The sequence below is a fragment of the Cervus canadensis genome, chromosome 9, assembly GCF_019320065.1.
Source record: "Cervus canadensis isolate Bull #8, Minnesota chromosome 9, ASM1932006v1, whole genome shotgun sequence".
In the NCBI taxonomy this organism is placed as follows: Eukaryota; Metazoa; Chordata; class Mammalia; order Artiodactyla; family Cervidae; genus Cervus; species Cervus canadensis.
This window is the reverse complement of record NC_057394.1, coordinates 17,085,136-17,101,369: the sequence shown is the minus strand read 5'-3', so window position 1 is coordinate 17,101,369 and position 16,234 is coordinate 17,085,136. Positions and strand designations below refer to the sequence as shown.

The 16,234-nt window shown below is 38.7% G+C and overlaps 2 protein-coding genes across 5 annotated transcripts in view; one reads left to right on the top strand and one right to left on the bottom strand.

Moving 5' to 3' along the window:
• LOC122447240 (ATP-binding cassette sub-family C member 4-like) overlaps window positions 1-16,234 on the top strand; it is a 914,448-nt gene that overhangs the window by 684,017 nt on the left and 214,197 nt on the right. The window lies entirely within an intron of this gene.
• The window catches only part of LOC122447589 (ATP-binding cassette sub-family C member 4-like), a 225,484-nt gene that overhangs the window by 192,211 nt on the left and 17,039 nt on the right, over window positions 1-16,234 (bottom strand). For all 4 annotated transcript variants that reach the window (XM_043478284.1, XM_043478285.1, XM_043478287.1 and 1 more), the window contains exon 4: window positions 9,987-10,211. In XM_043478284.1, the coding sequence (XP_043334219.1) occupies window positions 9,987-10,211 (225 nt within the window). The remainder of the gene's footprint in view (window positions 1-9,986; window positions 10,212-16,234) is intronic.

Genomic DNA, 16,234 nt, shown 5'->3' with positions numbered 1-16,234 from the left:
ACACGGCTAAGGATATACTTAAGAAAACTAAAAACACAAATTTGAACAAACAATTTGTGCACTCATATTCATGGCAGCAATGTTCACAATAGCTAAAAGGTGTAACTGTCCACTGACAGAGGAGCAAATACACAGAATGTTATATAGACCTATAATGGAATATTATTCAGTCTTTAAAAGGACTTAAATTCTGACATCTGCTACAACATGGATGAACCTTGAAGACATTGTGCTGCAGGACATAAGCCACACACAAAATGACAAACACTGAATCATTCCACTTCCATGAAGTCCTAAAGTAGTCAAGTTCATGGAGAGAAGAAGTAGAACGGTGCTGAGTGAGGGAAGAGGGGCTGGGAGTTAGTGTTTAATGGGTGCAGAGGTTTAGTTTGGGAATAGAAAAAGTTCCAGAGATGAATAATGGTGATGGCCACACAACAATGTGAATGTACCTAATGTTACTAAATGCTGCACTGAAAAGGAGTGAAAATTGTAAACTTTATGCTGTGTATATATTACCACAATAAAAAAAAAAAAAAAATCAATGATCAAAAGCCAAAAGTAACTTTACCAAAGCAGTGGAAATGTACTAATGAGTAAACGGCAAGTCATTTTTATATATTATACCTCCCTCACAATCATTTAAAATTCAGCTGAAAAGAGCGAGAATGCTGAATGGGCCATTTTAGAAGCAGAAGATGTGAAGCCTTAGAGATCTCCTGGAGACCTGCCCTAGCCTGGAATCCATGGTGTAGACAAAGTACAGCTATGAGCTTTAACACCCAATCTGATTCCTCTCCAGGACCAGTGACCAGAAGGTGGGGCCTGAGCATGAACCACAAATGATCAGAGGGGCCTTTCAGAGCTGCTTGGCAGCATCAGCTTTGCCCTAAGGAATCAGCCCACCTGTAACCTGCAAAGAAGTATCTTGTTTCCATAATGGCTGGACTCTAGATGCAAGGCTGTGTATGAGGAAATTTGTCTTTCCCAGGTTTCAGGAATTTCAGGTCATGTCTATGGTGTAATCCCCACAATTCCTGACTTCATATAAGGACAAACTTTTAGGTAAAATCAAGTCAGCAAACATTCACATAAGCCAACATTCCAGGTCAGATCACATTTCCCAAAGGCAAGATTCCAAAGTGTTAGTGAGAAGTGGAAGAAAATCATGTGGACGATGGCTCACCTGTGCAGCAAAGAATGTGCTTTGACTAAACCATCTCTCACCTAACTTAAGGTTTTTGCAATGCAGTTGGTAAAATTTTGTAATTATTGTGAGTTAAGTATGATCTGGAAAGATAAACATTTAGCCAATTTGTAAGGAAATCTTTGAGTATCCATTTCCTAAATGGTTAAAGATGCAATAGAATATCAAAGATGATGATAAAAAATGACAATGAAGACCCCTGACTGGAGTGTACGGACACAGCTGCAATTTCCACATCATCCAGAAGGAAACCAGCTCACCTGCTGTTGCCAAACACAGACAGCGATATGCCAGTTCTCTAGGTTCACAGAATCCCGAGATGAACAAGAATCTGCTCAATGAAAGGTGAGATGACATCTCACTTTCTGCTGACAGAAATATTCTGAAGAAATAGAAGCTCTGAATAAGTAGCAGCTAGGTAACAGAAGCAATATTTTCAATTTAAGCTGTTTGTTTTTATCTTTCAATGAGGACTTTATTTATTTATAAAAATTGTTCATGTTTACGGTTACAACATGATACTTTAATATAAATACACATTGGGAAAATTACTGTAGTAAAACCACTTAAAGTATCCACTACCTAACATATTTATCTTATTTTATGTGTGTGATGAGAGCACTTAAAATCTTCTATCTTAGAAAAGATACAATAGAGACTTCAAGGCTATAATACAGTCAAATGAGGATTTAAAAAAAAAAAAAAAAACACAGTCTAAGGCAAAAGATATCCAGGATAAAGTTTATACAAAGCCATTCAGTTCTTGACACTGACACATCTGTGGTAATACCTTTGTAAAGATACCTGAAATCCTAATTCCTTTTGTTCTAGTTTAGACCAGGGCAAAGTATGGAATAATTTCGTGGCATTCCTCAATGCAAAATCACTAAACACATTAAATCAGTTCTTATTAAAAGTGCTATGATACATACTAAAGATAAAAGGAAATATTGTATTAAAATAGCCTAAGTGAAAAGCAACAAATTCTCGCTAGAATTAACGAAACAGTGTAAAATTTCAAGTTTTATCTCAAATACCCTACTACTTTATTCAATACCATTAAAAACAATCATGTCTATAAAATATAGTGAGTGGGAGGAGCCAAGATGGCAGAGGAATAGGACGGCAAGACCACTTTCTCCCTTACAAATTCATCGAAAGAACAATTCAACACAGAGCAAACTTCACAAAACAACTTCTGATCGCTAGCTGAGGACATCAGGTGCCCAGAAAAGCAGCCCATTGTCTTCGAAAGGAGGTAGGACAAAATATAAAAGATAAAAAGAGAGACAAAAGAGCTAGGGACCGAGACCTGTCCCAGGAAGGGAGTCTTAATAGAGGAAGTTTCCAAACACCAGGAAACCCTCGCACGGCGGGTCTGGGGGAAGTTTTCGAATCTTGGAGGGCAACCTAACTGGGATAAAAATAAATAAATAAATAAATAAACCCCACAGATTACGTGCCTAAAACCAACTCCCAGCAGAAAAATACCCCAGACACCCGCATCTGCCACCAGCAAGTGGGGGCGGAATGGAGAGGAGCGGGCGGCATTGTTTAGGGTAAGGACTGGGCCTGAGTGCCCTGAAGGCAATCAGAGGGAGCTTTTGTGAGATACCAACTTAAACTGTGGGACAGCAAAGGAGAGAGAGAAAATTAACTGGCCCGAACACACTGCCGGCCGTTCGCAGAACAAAGGGTCTGAACAAGTCCAAAGGAGCTAGCCGGCTATGGACCAGTCCAGCCCCGCCAGAGGCAGGAGGCAGGGGAGAGGGGAAAGGGGCAAACTCTGCCCCAAAGATGGCATCCCCTACCGCACTGTAAACAGGCCTCCAGTTTCTAACCAAAGACTTCCTGAGATTCTGGATGGTCGACATCCGCTGGGAGGGTCGCGGCTAAACACAGGGCGCACGCACCCGACAGGGGACTTTTTTTTCTTGTTTTTTTTTTTTTTTTCTTTTTCTCTCATTTTCTTTTAAAGTCCTCTATTACTCCTCTACTACTCCTTAAGTTTCATTTTCATTTCACTATAACCTTGCAAAAATAAAAAAAGAGAGAGAAGCCCTATTTTTAAACCAAACTTCATATATATTTCTAAATTTTATGTGTTTGGTTTTGTTTTTAACATTGTATTTTTAAGAGTCTAACCTCTACTCTAGATTTTTAATCTTTGTTTTTCAGTATGTGATATAAATTTTGGACATTTAAGAAGCCAATATTCAGTTCCCATTTTTACTCAGGAGGGTGTTGATTACTCTCTCCCAATCTTGACTCTCTGTTTTCTACCTCAGAACATCTCTATTTCCTCCTTTCCCCTTCTCTTCACAATCCAATTCTGTGAATCTTTGTATGTATCTGGGCTACGGAGAACACCATGGGAACAGACAACTGTGTAGACCTGTCTCTCTCCTCTTGACTCCCCCTTTTCTCCTCCTGCTCATCTCTATCTCCCTCCTTCCTCTCCTCTTTTTCATGTAACTCTGTGAACCTCTCTGGGTGTCCCTCACGGTGGAGAATCTTTTTACCATTAGCCTAGAAGTTTTATTATCAGTGCTGTATAGATGGAGAAGTCTTGAGACTACTGGAAGAACAAAACTGAAATCCAGAGACAGGAGACTTAAGCACAAAACATGAGAACACAAGAAAACTCCTGACTACATGGAACATTAAGTAATAAGAGACCATTCAAAAGCCTCCATACCTACACTGAAACCAACTACCACCCAAGAGCCAGTAAGTTTCAGAGCAAGACATACCACGCAAATTCTCCAGCAACGCAGGAACATAGGTCTGAGCATCAACTTACAGGCTGCCATTGTCACACCTAACACATAGACCTATCTCAAAACTCATTACTGGGCACTCCATTGAACTCCAGAGAGAAGAAATCCAGTTCCACGCACCAGAGCACCGACGCAAGCTTCCTTAACCAGGAAGCCTTGACAAGCCAATCGTCCAACCCCACCCACTGGGTGAAACCTCCACAATAAAAAGGAACCACAGACCACCAGAATACAGAAAGCCCACTCCAGACACAGCAATCTAAACAAGATGAAAAGGCAGAGAAATACCCAATAGGTAAAGGAACATGAAAAATGCCCACCAAGTCAAACAAAAGAGGAGGAGATAGGGAATCTACCTGAAAAATAATTTAGAATAATGATAATAAAAATGATCCAAAATCTGGAAAACAAAATTGAGTTACAGATAAATAGCCTGGAGACAAAGATTGAGAAGATGCAAGAAATGTTTAATAAAGACCTAGAAGAAATAAAAAAGAGTTGATTAAAAATGAATAATGCAACAAATGAGATCAAAAACACTCTGGAGGGAACCAACAGTAGAATAACGGAGACAGAAGATAGGATAAGTGAGGTAGATGATAAAATGATGGAAATAAATGAAGCAGAGAGGAAAAAAGAAAAAAGAATCAAAAGAAATAAGGACAACCTCAGGGACCTCTGGGATGATGTGAAACGCCCCAACATTCGAGTCATAGGAGTCCCAGAAGAAGAAGACAAAAAGAAAGGCCATGAGCAAATACTCGAGGAGATAATAGCTGAAAACTTCCCTAAAATGGGGAAGGAAATAGCCACCCAAGTCCAAGAAACCCAGAGAGTCCCAAACAGGATAAACCCAAGGCAAAACACCCCAAGACACATATTAATCAAATTAACAAAGATCAAACACAAAGAACAAATATTAGAAGCAGCAAGGGAAAAACAACAAATAACACATAAAGGGGTTCCCATAAGGATAACAGCTGATCTATCAATAGAAACCCTTAAGGCCAGAAGGGAATGGCAGGACATACTTAAAGTAATGAGAGAGAATAACCTACAACCTAGATTACTGTCCCCAGCAAGGATCTCATTCAGATATGAAGGAGAATTCAAAAGCTTTACAGACAAGCAAAAGCTGAGAGAATTCAGCACTACCAAACCAGCTCTTCAACAAATGCTAAAGGATCTTCTCTAGACAGGAAACACAGAAAGGTTGTATAAACGTGAACCCAAAACAACAAAGTAAATGTCAACGGGACCATACCTATCAATAATTACCTTAAATGTAAATGGGTTGAATGCCCCAACCAACAGACAAAGACTGGTTGAATGGATACAAAAACAAGACCCCTATATATGCTGTCTACAAGAGACCCATCTCAAAACAAGAGACACATACAGACTAAAAGTGAAGGGCTGGAAAAAAAAATTTCATGAAAACGGAGAACAAAAGAAAGCAGGAGTCACAATACTCATATCAGACAAAATAGACTTTAAAATAAATCCTGTGAAAAGAGACAAAGAAGGACACTACATAATTATCAAAGGATCAATCCAAGAAGAAGATATAACAATTATAAATATATATGCACCCAACATAGGAGCACCACAATATGCAAGGCAAATGCTAACAAGTATGAAAGAGGAAATTAATAGCAACACAATAATAGTGGGAGATTTTAATACCCCACTCACAACTATGGATAGATCAACGAAACAGAAAATTAACAAGGAAACACAAACTTTAAATGACACAATGGACCAGCTAGACCTAATTGATATCTATAGGACATTTCACCCAAAACAATCAACTTAGCTTTTTCTCAAATGCACATGGAACCTTCTCCAGAATAGATCACACCCTGGGCCATAAATCTAGTCTTGGTAAATTCAAAAATATTGAAATTATTCCAGTCATCTTTTCAGACCACAGTGCGGTAAGATTAGATCTCAATTACAGGGAAAAAATTGTTAAAAATTCAAACATATGGAGGCTAAATTACACCCTTCTGAATAACCAACAAGTCATAGAAGAAATCAAAAAAGAAATCAAAATATGCATAGAGATGAATGAAAATGAAAACACAACAACCCAAAACCTATGGGACACTGTAAAAGCAGTGCTAAGGGGAAGGTTCATAGTACGACAGGCTTACCTCAAGAAACAAGAAAAAAGTCAAATAAATAACCTAACTCTACACCTAAAGCAACTAGAGAAGGAAGAAATGAACCCCAGGGTTAGTAGAAGGAAAGAAATCTTAAAAATTAGGGCAGAAATAAATGCAAAAGAAGCTAAAGAGACCATAGCAAAAATCAACAAAGCTAAAAGTTGGTTTTTTGAAAAAATAAACAAAATTGACAAACCATTAGCAAGACTAATTAAGAAACAAAGGGAGAAGAACCAAATTAACAAAACTAGAAATGAAAATGGAGTGATAACAACAGACAACACTGAAATACAAAGGATCATAAGAGACTACTACCAGCAGCTCTATGCCCATAAAATGGACAACTTGGAAGAAATGGACAAATTCTTAGAAAAGTATAACTTTCCAAAACTGAACCAGGAAGAAATAGAAGATCTTAACAAACCCATCACAAGCAAGGAAATAGAAACTGTAATCAGAAACCTTCCAGCAAACAAAAGCACAGGACCAGACGGCTTCACAGCTGAATTCTACCAAAAAGAATTCTACCAAAAAAGAGCTAACACTTATCTTACTCAAACTCTTCCCGAAAATTGCAGAAGAAGGTAAACTTCCAAACTCGTTCTATGAGGCCAACATCACCCTAATTCCAAAACCAGACAAAGATGCCACAAAAAAAGAAAACTAAAGGCCAATATCACTGATGAACATAGATGCAAAAATCCTTAACAAAATTCCAGCAAACAGAACCCAACAACATATTTAAAAAATCATACACCATGACCAAGTGGGCTTTATCCCAGGAATGCAAGGATTTTTAATATCCGCAAATCAATCAATGTAATACACCACATTAACAAATTGAAAGATAAAAAACATATGATTATCTCAATAGATGCAGAGAAAGCCTCTGACAAAATTCAACACCCACTTATGTTTAAAACTCTCCAGAAAGTAGGAATAGAAGGAACATACCTCATAATAGCAAAACCTATATATGACAAACCCACAGCAAGCATTACCCTCAATGGTGAAAAATTGAAAGCATTTCCCCTGAAATCAGAAACAAGACAATGGTGCCCACTCTCACCACTACTATTCAACATAGTTTTGGAAGTTTTGGTCACAGCAATCAGAGCAGAAAAAGAAGTAACAGAATCCAGATAGGAAAAGAAGAAGTGAAACTCTCGCTGTTTGCAGATGACATGATCCTCTACATAGAACACCCTAAAGACTCTTCCAGAAAATTACTAGAGCTAATCAACGAATATAGTAATGTTGAAGGATATAAAATTAACACACAGAAATCCCTTGCATTCCTATACACTAACAATGAGAAAACAGAAAGAGAAATTAAGGAAACAATAGAATTCACCATTGCAACAAAAAGAATAAAATACTTAGGAATATATCTAGCTAAAGAAACAAAAGACCTATACATAGAAAACTATAAAACACTGATGAAAGAAATCAAAGAGGACACAAACAGATGGAGAAACATACCGTGTTCATGGATTGGAAGAATCAATATTGTCAAAATGGCTATTCTACCCAAAGCAATCTAAAGATTCAATGCAATCCCTATCAAGCTACCAACGGTATTTTTCACAGAACTAGAACAAATAATTTCACAATTTGTATGGAAAACAAAAAACCTCGAATAGCCAAAGTAATCTTGAGAAAGAAGAATGGAACTGGAGGAATCAACCTGCCTGACTTAGGCTCTACTACAAAGCCACAGTCATCAAGACAGTGTGGTACTGGCACAAAGACAGAAATATAGACCAATGGAACAGATAGAAAGCCCAGAGATAAATCCACGAACCTATGGACACTTATCTTCAACAAAGGAGGCAAGGATATACAATGGGAAAAAGACATCTTTAACAAGTGGTGCTGGGAAAATTGGCCAACCACTTGTAAAGCAGAATGAAACTAGAAACATCATGTTTCTAACACCATACACAAAAATAAACTCAAAATGGATTAAAGATCTAAATGTAAGACCAGAAACTATAAAACTCCTAGAGGAGAACATAGGCAAAACACTCTCCGACATAAATCACAGCAGGATCCTCTATGACCCACCTCCCAGAATATTGGAAATAAAAGCAAAAATAAACAAATGGGACCTAATGAAACTTAAAAGCTTTTGCACAACAAAGGAAACTATAAGTAAGGTGAAAAGACAGCCCTCAGATTGGGAGAAAATAATAGCAAATGAAGCAACAGACAAAGGATTAATCTCAAAAATATACAAGCAACTCCTGCAGCTCAATTCCAGAAAAATAAATGACCCAATCAAAAAATGGGCCAAAGAACTAAACAGACATTTCTCCAAAGAAGACATACAGATGGCTAACAAACACATGAAAAGATGCTCAACATCACTCATTATCAGAGAAATGCAAATCAAAACCACAATGAGGTACCATTACACGCCAGTCAGGATGGCTGCTATCCAAAAGTCTACAAGCAATAAATGCCGGAGAGGGTGTGGAGAAAAGGGAATCCTCTTACACTGTTGGTGGGAATGCAAACTAGTACAGCCGCTATGGGGAACATTTGGAGATTCTTAAAAAACTGGAAATAGGAACTGCCATATGACCCAGCAATTCCACTTCTGGCATACACACTGAGGAAACCAGATCTGAAAGAGACACATGCACCCCAGTGTTCATGCAGCACTGTTTATAATAGCCAGGACATGGAAGCAACCTAGATGCCCATCAGCAGACGAATGGATAAGGAAGCTGTGGTACATATACACCATGGAATATTACTCAGCCGTTAAAAGGAATTCATTTGAACCAGTCCTAATGAGATGGATGAAACTGGAGCCCATTATACAGAGTGAAGTAAGCCAGAAAGATAAAGAACATTACAGCATACTAACACATATATATGGAATTTAGAAAGATGGTAACGATAACCCTATATGCAAAACAGAAAAAGAGACACAGATGTACAGAAAGACTTTTGGACTCTGTGGGAGAAGGCAAGGGTGGGAATTTTGAGAGAAAAGCATCGAGACATGTATATTATCTTATAGTTGAAACAGATCACCAGCCCAGGTTGGATGCATGAGACAAGTGCTTGGGCCTGGTGCACTGGGAAGACTCAGAGGGATTGGGTAGAGAGGGAGGTGGGAGGGGGGATCGGGATGGGGAATACATATATATCCATGGCTGATTCATGTCAATGTATGACAAAACCCACTACAATACTGTAAAGTAATTAGCCTCCAACTCATAAAAATAAATGAAAAAAAATATATAGTGAGTGAGTCTATATTTGACATGAATTCTTTTTATATTTCCCTTTAGTTAATATAATTATGTTGAATATAATTAGATGGGTCTTTTAATATTATAATCATTCCCTTTCTCAAATATATTCTCTGCTTCTAGATTTAATTTTATAGAGCTAATCACTGAAATTCACTTTTAAATACAAATTTGATGCAAATGAAAGTTTTAATGAACAACCAAAAAAAGTCCATAAATGCCATTATGGGATTTAGGCATGAAGACATTGAAAATCATCTTGATACTTTTGATACTTATTTTTAACTGTTAATTTAATGTTTTTCACTATAAATATAGTGGATATTATACAGCACCTATGGCTAAAAGTTATCAAGAGCAGACCCCACTCAATCTCAAACTTTTCATTATTTATGGCTAAAGTTTGCTTCAACAACAACAAACTTGACTTGATGCAAATAGCAAACTTCTCTAGGAAGGTGCAAATGATCCCAGTTATGAAATTTTTAGTTTACAGAGAACTTTCCCAAAACACTTCTGATGCTTCAGGGGAGGAACACACACTGTGGTACCAAGCGACACTTACCTTGCGGTAGATCATATGGCACACGGCTACTCTCAGCCTCATCCCCACACACTGAACATGGTAGAAGTACAAGTGGTGCAGAACGGCCCACATGAGCACGCAGGCACTCAGCGCTGCTGCATAGCCATAGGCTTCATGCAAAACAGCAGGATCATCGGGATCATAGTTTTCAACATAACTAATCATTTTCCCCAAAAATATGGGTTGAACTACTCTGGTGCCTTCCTAAAAGAAGAGAAAAAAGTCTTAATTAGAAATGTCAGTTTTTCTTTAAACAAGATTTACTTTTAGCATTAGCATGCTAAAAATACATTTTGACAAAATGCTACCTTCATGGTTAATTTAAAATAAAAATATGCAGATCTACTATCTCCTATAAGACAAGCAGACAACAGTTTTAACCTTAAGGCAAAATTTTACATTCAAAGATGGTAAAGCCTTAGTACATTGTGCTTAGTACACTGTGGATGATCAGTAAATATCACAACCAGTGCTTTAGAAGTCACTTGGCACAATACCAAGTGAGACTTAAGATGAGTAAGAAAAAGGTGGTAGAAGAAGAGTAAGAAATCTGCTTCCATATGGACAAGCCCTATTGGCAGGCTGGCTCTGTCACCAGAACTCTCAATGTCTCAGCCCAATAGAAAGTCAATGTGGTTCATCTATGGGAGACACGTTTTTATCACCTTCTTCATGAATATTTATGAACAGAGACACTGGCACAAACACATCTACTCTCTTCCACCTCAAACTCCACATGTCTGTAGATGAAGAGAATAGAAACCAGCTTCGGTTGGAGTACCACAAAGAAACCAGGCTTGGGAGCTCTGCAGGCTCTCAGCTTCTGAGAGCACTGCCTCAATATGCGTCTATCCTCTAGAAATCAGAATGTTCCTTGGAGTAAAGAATTAAAAATGGTGGAGACCAAGCTAAAACCTTATGTCTTCCATGGTTCTCCATCCACCATCAACTGCACTTCGTAGTTTGGAAGAAATATTCCCAATCATCTCTTCCCCAAGGCCTAAACCAATTGACTCATGGTGCACTGAGGCTTCCACTCTGAGTAAGACTTAGCGAAAGCAAGCTTCTTTCCCAAAGAGAAAGGCAAAGAAACAGCAACACTTAGCCACCCTGCAAAACAGCCACTCTACCGCACAACCTATTTCCTCTCTCTAGTCCTTTCTTGAAAGTGCCCTTCTCCCCAGGTCCCCTTCCTTCTCCACAATCAAGGAAAACCAAACACTCAATGAATCCAAGTCACCAAAATAAACACCTTGACCCTCAACATCATTTCCTCCACAGACTTCTCAAAAGACAAAATGCCAAAAGTTTGGAAGTCTTTCAGGAACAGGGCTTTCCTTTTTGGCAATCCCCCCTTACTAACACAGATAGGTTTGCTTTGACAGCTCTCTTCTGTCTGCCCAAAGCTGAGGAACCCAAACTCAAGAGGAAGGGAAGGAGAATCCATAACACCAAGCACCAAAAAAACTAAGCATTTTCTGCTCAGCCAACCAGTGCCTGATCAGGATATTTATCAAAAGATAGCCCCATCCCTCATATGGCTGTCTCATTAAACCTCAGCATTCCTGTCTTGTTCTACGCACATTCAGACATACATGTGCACACACACATTCACGGCTGTCTCATTAAACCTCAGCATTCCTGTCTTGTTCTACACACATTCAGACATACATGTGCACACAAACATTCACAGACTGCACCAACTGCCTCTCCTCCCATGAAGTCATGGAAAGTTTCATCTACTATAGAGGATAAAGGGAACACTATTTAGTTGAAGATGATCAGACCTGAGTACAAGGATCAGTTCTGATACATTTCCACTGTGTCCTGTCATCCATCCCAAGAGGCACAGAGAGCTTATGGAAGAGTCCCTCACACAGTGGACTGTCAAACACACTGTTTATAGTTTCCTGAGATGGAAATGTAGAGGCCCACACAGAGAAGCAAGAACATCAAACTGTACAAACGGGCAGTCCCAGCCCAGGTATGACCAAGGGCAGTCCAGTGCTGGAGCCACAAACCACCAGAAGCCCAGCACTATTATCTGCCATCCAAAACTTTCCTGAAATTGATGGCTCTCTTTGGGAATCACTGTTGCCTGTTACTCAGCTGTCCATATGAACCTAACATCCTTGTAATTACAGGAGAAATAAGAGTAATGGCACTCACCAAAGAGAATACACATAAATGCAACAAATACAGCAAAAAAAAGTGTGTAAATAAAGGCAGGTCACTACTGCCTAAACATATCTGGATTTTTTGCTGAGAAACAGTTTTTAATAATCCAGTTGAGGGACTTCTCTGGTGGTCCAGTGGCTAAGACTATACACTCCCAATGCAGGGGACCTAGGTTCAGTACATGGCTGGATAACTAGATACCACATGCTGCAAATAAGATCTGGCACAGCCAAATAAATATTAAAAAAAAAAAAAGTTTAGCAAACAGCCTCATTAAGGTATACTGCTAGTTTATGGCCCGTACCTTCCACTCATCTGTCAATTCTTTCTTTTTTTTCTTCTTGATAATGATTTTTCCTTATTTGAGATATAAAATTTCAAAAAGATAATAAAGGTTTTCAATCATGTAATGTTACTTTGATCTGATGTATTTTGGGGGGAAAGTCATTTGTTACTCTTAAGCACTATTCTGAGACTTCCTCCCATGGCTCAATAGTAAGGAATCCAACTACAAAGCAGGAGACACAGGAGACGCAGGTTTGATCCCTGAGTTGGGAAGATCCTCTGGAGGAGGAAATGCAACCCACACCTCACTCCTGGATTCTTGCCAGGATAATCCTATGGACAGAGGAGCCTGGTGGGCCTTTGGGGTCACAAAGAATCAGACACAACTCAGTGACTGAGCACACATACACAACTTTGACTGCAGCAAGGGGCAGTCATGGCAATTCAGAAAAGTAATGAAAAGTATAATGTATATGGAATTTCCATTCTGGCATAAGTTGCAACTATTGAAAATAGAAAATTGACATTATACTCCATATGAAAAGTAACAGCAAGTAAAGGATAATTTTCTAGTAATTTCTCTCAAAAAAATAGAAAGAAAAATAGTGAATGGTGCAAAATTGTGAAAACAAAACTCCAAAGTACATATAGAAAATAAGAATATACATATAAAATATGGTTCCTCAATGCTTCCAGAACACATAGCACAAAAGTGACTGAGGCCATCAAAGGTAGACTGAGTAAAGCCATCCCCTCCACACACAAGGAAAGGTTAGAGATGAAGAGTCATTTAACAGAACAGCTGGGAGCAGCATTTATAATCTGTCAATGTTTACAGTTCTGGCATTTGGTAAAACTGGCTGGGGCACACCAGGCAAAAGATTTTCCAGGTACCAGAAGATTTACTCCTGCATATGCTCAATGCTCTAGTTCAAGTATAAACTCCAAATGAAACAGTGGTGTGAATCCTAAGGAAAGGTCCAATTTCAGAAGACGCTGCTTGCCTTGGCGAGTCTCTCAGAGAGGCAAGGAGTGGCTGTGGCTCACCCTGGGGACACAGACCTGGCAGCAGCCATTCCCGGGAGCCGCCCCTACACGTGTACACTGGTGCGGGCAGACACCACCAAGGAATTCCCTCATCTGCACATTCCCGATTCTCACCATCAACTAACAAAAAATAAAACAACTGAGAAAATATTCATTATCAACCATGAAACTAACCAGATTAAAACTTTCTTGATAAGCAAGGTCAAACACTGTCCCTTTACACCCTTCCTCTTTGACATCAGTCTATGACCACATGTATATTCTTTCTACAAACCAATTGAGACTATAGTTCTTACTCTTTAATAAGAATTCTTCACAATTCTGAAACCATAAAGGATCTTTAAAAGAGCCTATTTTAATACTACTGCATCCATTATTCAGGATTCTCTGAGAGTCTGAGTCTTTCAAGCAGACTTTTTATTTTGACCACACAATGTGGCATGCAAAATTTTAGTTTCCTGACCAGGGATCAAAAACCCTGGCATCTGTATTGGGGGCATGGAGTCTTAACCACTGGACTGCCAGAGAAGCTCGAGGTAGACATTTCTTGATAGAGTCCTTGGTATTCAGCGTCCTGAAAGCACCTGGCATTGGGTTCCCCCTCTTGTTTCTTATGGAAACCTCTTGCACGGTTAGGTTAGATGCTAGAACTTCTGCAGTGAGTAGAATTCTCCCTCTGCATTAATGTACTTGAAATATTTCTTACCTAACTTCTCCATATCTTATTTAAGACCAAAAAAAAAAAAAAAAAACACAAAAATAGAAACAAGCTATCAAAGAAAAATGCTTGAGTGAAACATATAAGCAGAAAAGAGTGAGCTTGTAGGAAAAATGAATAGGCAGTTACTCTTTAGAACAGGGGGAAAGGTGACAAAATGTAGAGTTGAGAAAAATCCAAAGATAAGGAGGAAAAGCAGTGAATCTGGGGGGAGCATAGCCATCAGGATTCTAGATATCTCAGCCTTCACTTGTCTTTTACACAGTGGTCTTCATCCTGACTGCACCTTAGCATCACCTGAGAGGGGATAAGTGCACTCAGATGCCCAAGGCCCAGAATCACTGCAGATGTGACTGCAGCTCCAACTGCAGTGATTTGGGGCTCCAAAATTACTGTAAATGGTGACTGCAGTGATGAAAGTATAAGACATTTGCTCCTTGGAAGAAAAGCTATGACCAACCTAGACAGCATATTAAAACGCAGAGATGTTATTTTGCTGACAAAGATCCATCTAGTCAGAGCTATGGTTTTTCCAGTAGTCAAGTATGGATGTGAGAATTGGACTACAAATAAAGCTCAGCACCAAAGAATTGATGTTTTCAAACTGTGGTGTTGGACAAAACTCTTGAAAGTCCATTGGACTGCAAGATCAAGCCAGTCAATCCTAAAGGAAATCAGTGGAAGGACTGATGCTGAAGATGAAACTCCAATAGTTTGGCCACCTGATGCAAAGAACTGACTCATTTGAAAAGACCCTGATGCTGGGAAAAAATGACAACAGGAGGAGAAGGGGATGACAGAGGATGAGATGGTTGGATGGCATCACCAACTCGATGGACATGAGTTTGAACAAGCTCTGGGGGTTGGTGATGGACAGGGAAGCCTGGCAGACTGCAGTCCATGGGTCACAAAGAGTTGGACACAACTGAGTGACTTAACTGGACTGGATGGCCAAGGCCCAGCCTCCAGAAACTAGTTTAGGTTCAACTGATTAGGGTGGAGAAGATCCTTTCCCAGTAGATTCCGGATGTAGAAATTAACCCCATATAAACATCTGCTAACCTCAACTCTTGTACTGTCAAGGCATCTGAGCCTGGAATGGCTTATAGACCTGCTCTGAAGGAGTTACAAGGATCACAAAGAATTTTCACCAGAGTTGCATGACATATTACATGCTTCTAGAAAAAATCTTTATAATCCCAAATACAGAGATTACAGTGATGAAATTAAAAATTTTCATTCTGCACAGTAGGAAAAATAAAGTGCTCAGAAAAGACTATATTTTAAAAATGTTAATAAAAAGATTATTCAAAATTAGCCTAGAAAATTACCTCTAAAAGGAGAATTAGAGTTGAGCTAACAAGCATATCAACCTTGTTTGAAAATAGCCTTCTGTTGATTTTGAGAGAAGAAAAACATTATAGAGAATTATAATTATAAAACAATTTTTTAGAAAGCAATTCTTAAAATTTCAGGGTAAAATTAAACAAAAGTACCTAAATATGTACCCATCCTTTTGGTTGACAGAACCATACAAAAAAGAATTATCAAAAGTGGTTTTAAACAAAATAATTTGAAAACACATCCTCTGTGTGATACACCCACCTGAGGACAGTATGAACTGCAAAAAAAAAAAAAAAATCTTAAATTGTTTTCAGAAGTCTCATTATAAGGTAAAACAAACTAATAATTATGTTGATATCATTTAAAATTGGGTTTAGACATGGGACAAAGAATAGATGATGGGAGAAAAGAGATACAGATGTAAGAGCAATAAGATGAAGGAAAAACACTAGTCACCTGCATCTGACTTGGATTGGAAACACCCACATGTACATAAAAAATGTATTCTAACTTTGTCTAATGAAAAATCCAAGAAACAATAACCAAGAGCAATAAGCACCTCTAGCACCTAGACTGTAGTCTAAAAGTACCATCTCACACTGGAAGAAGCCAGGGCTGCTTGGAGAAATGGATTATTCCAGGGCTGGAGCAAATG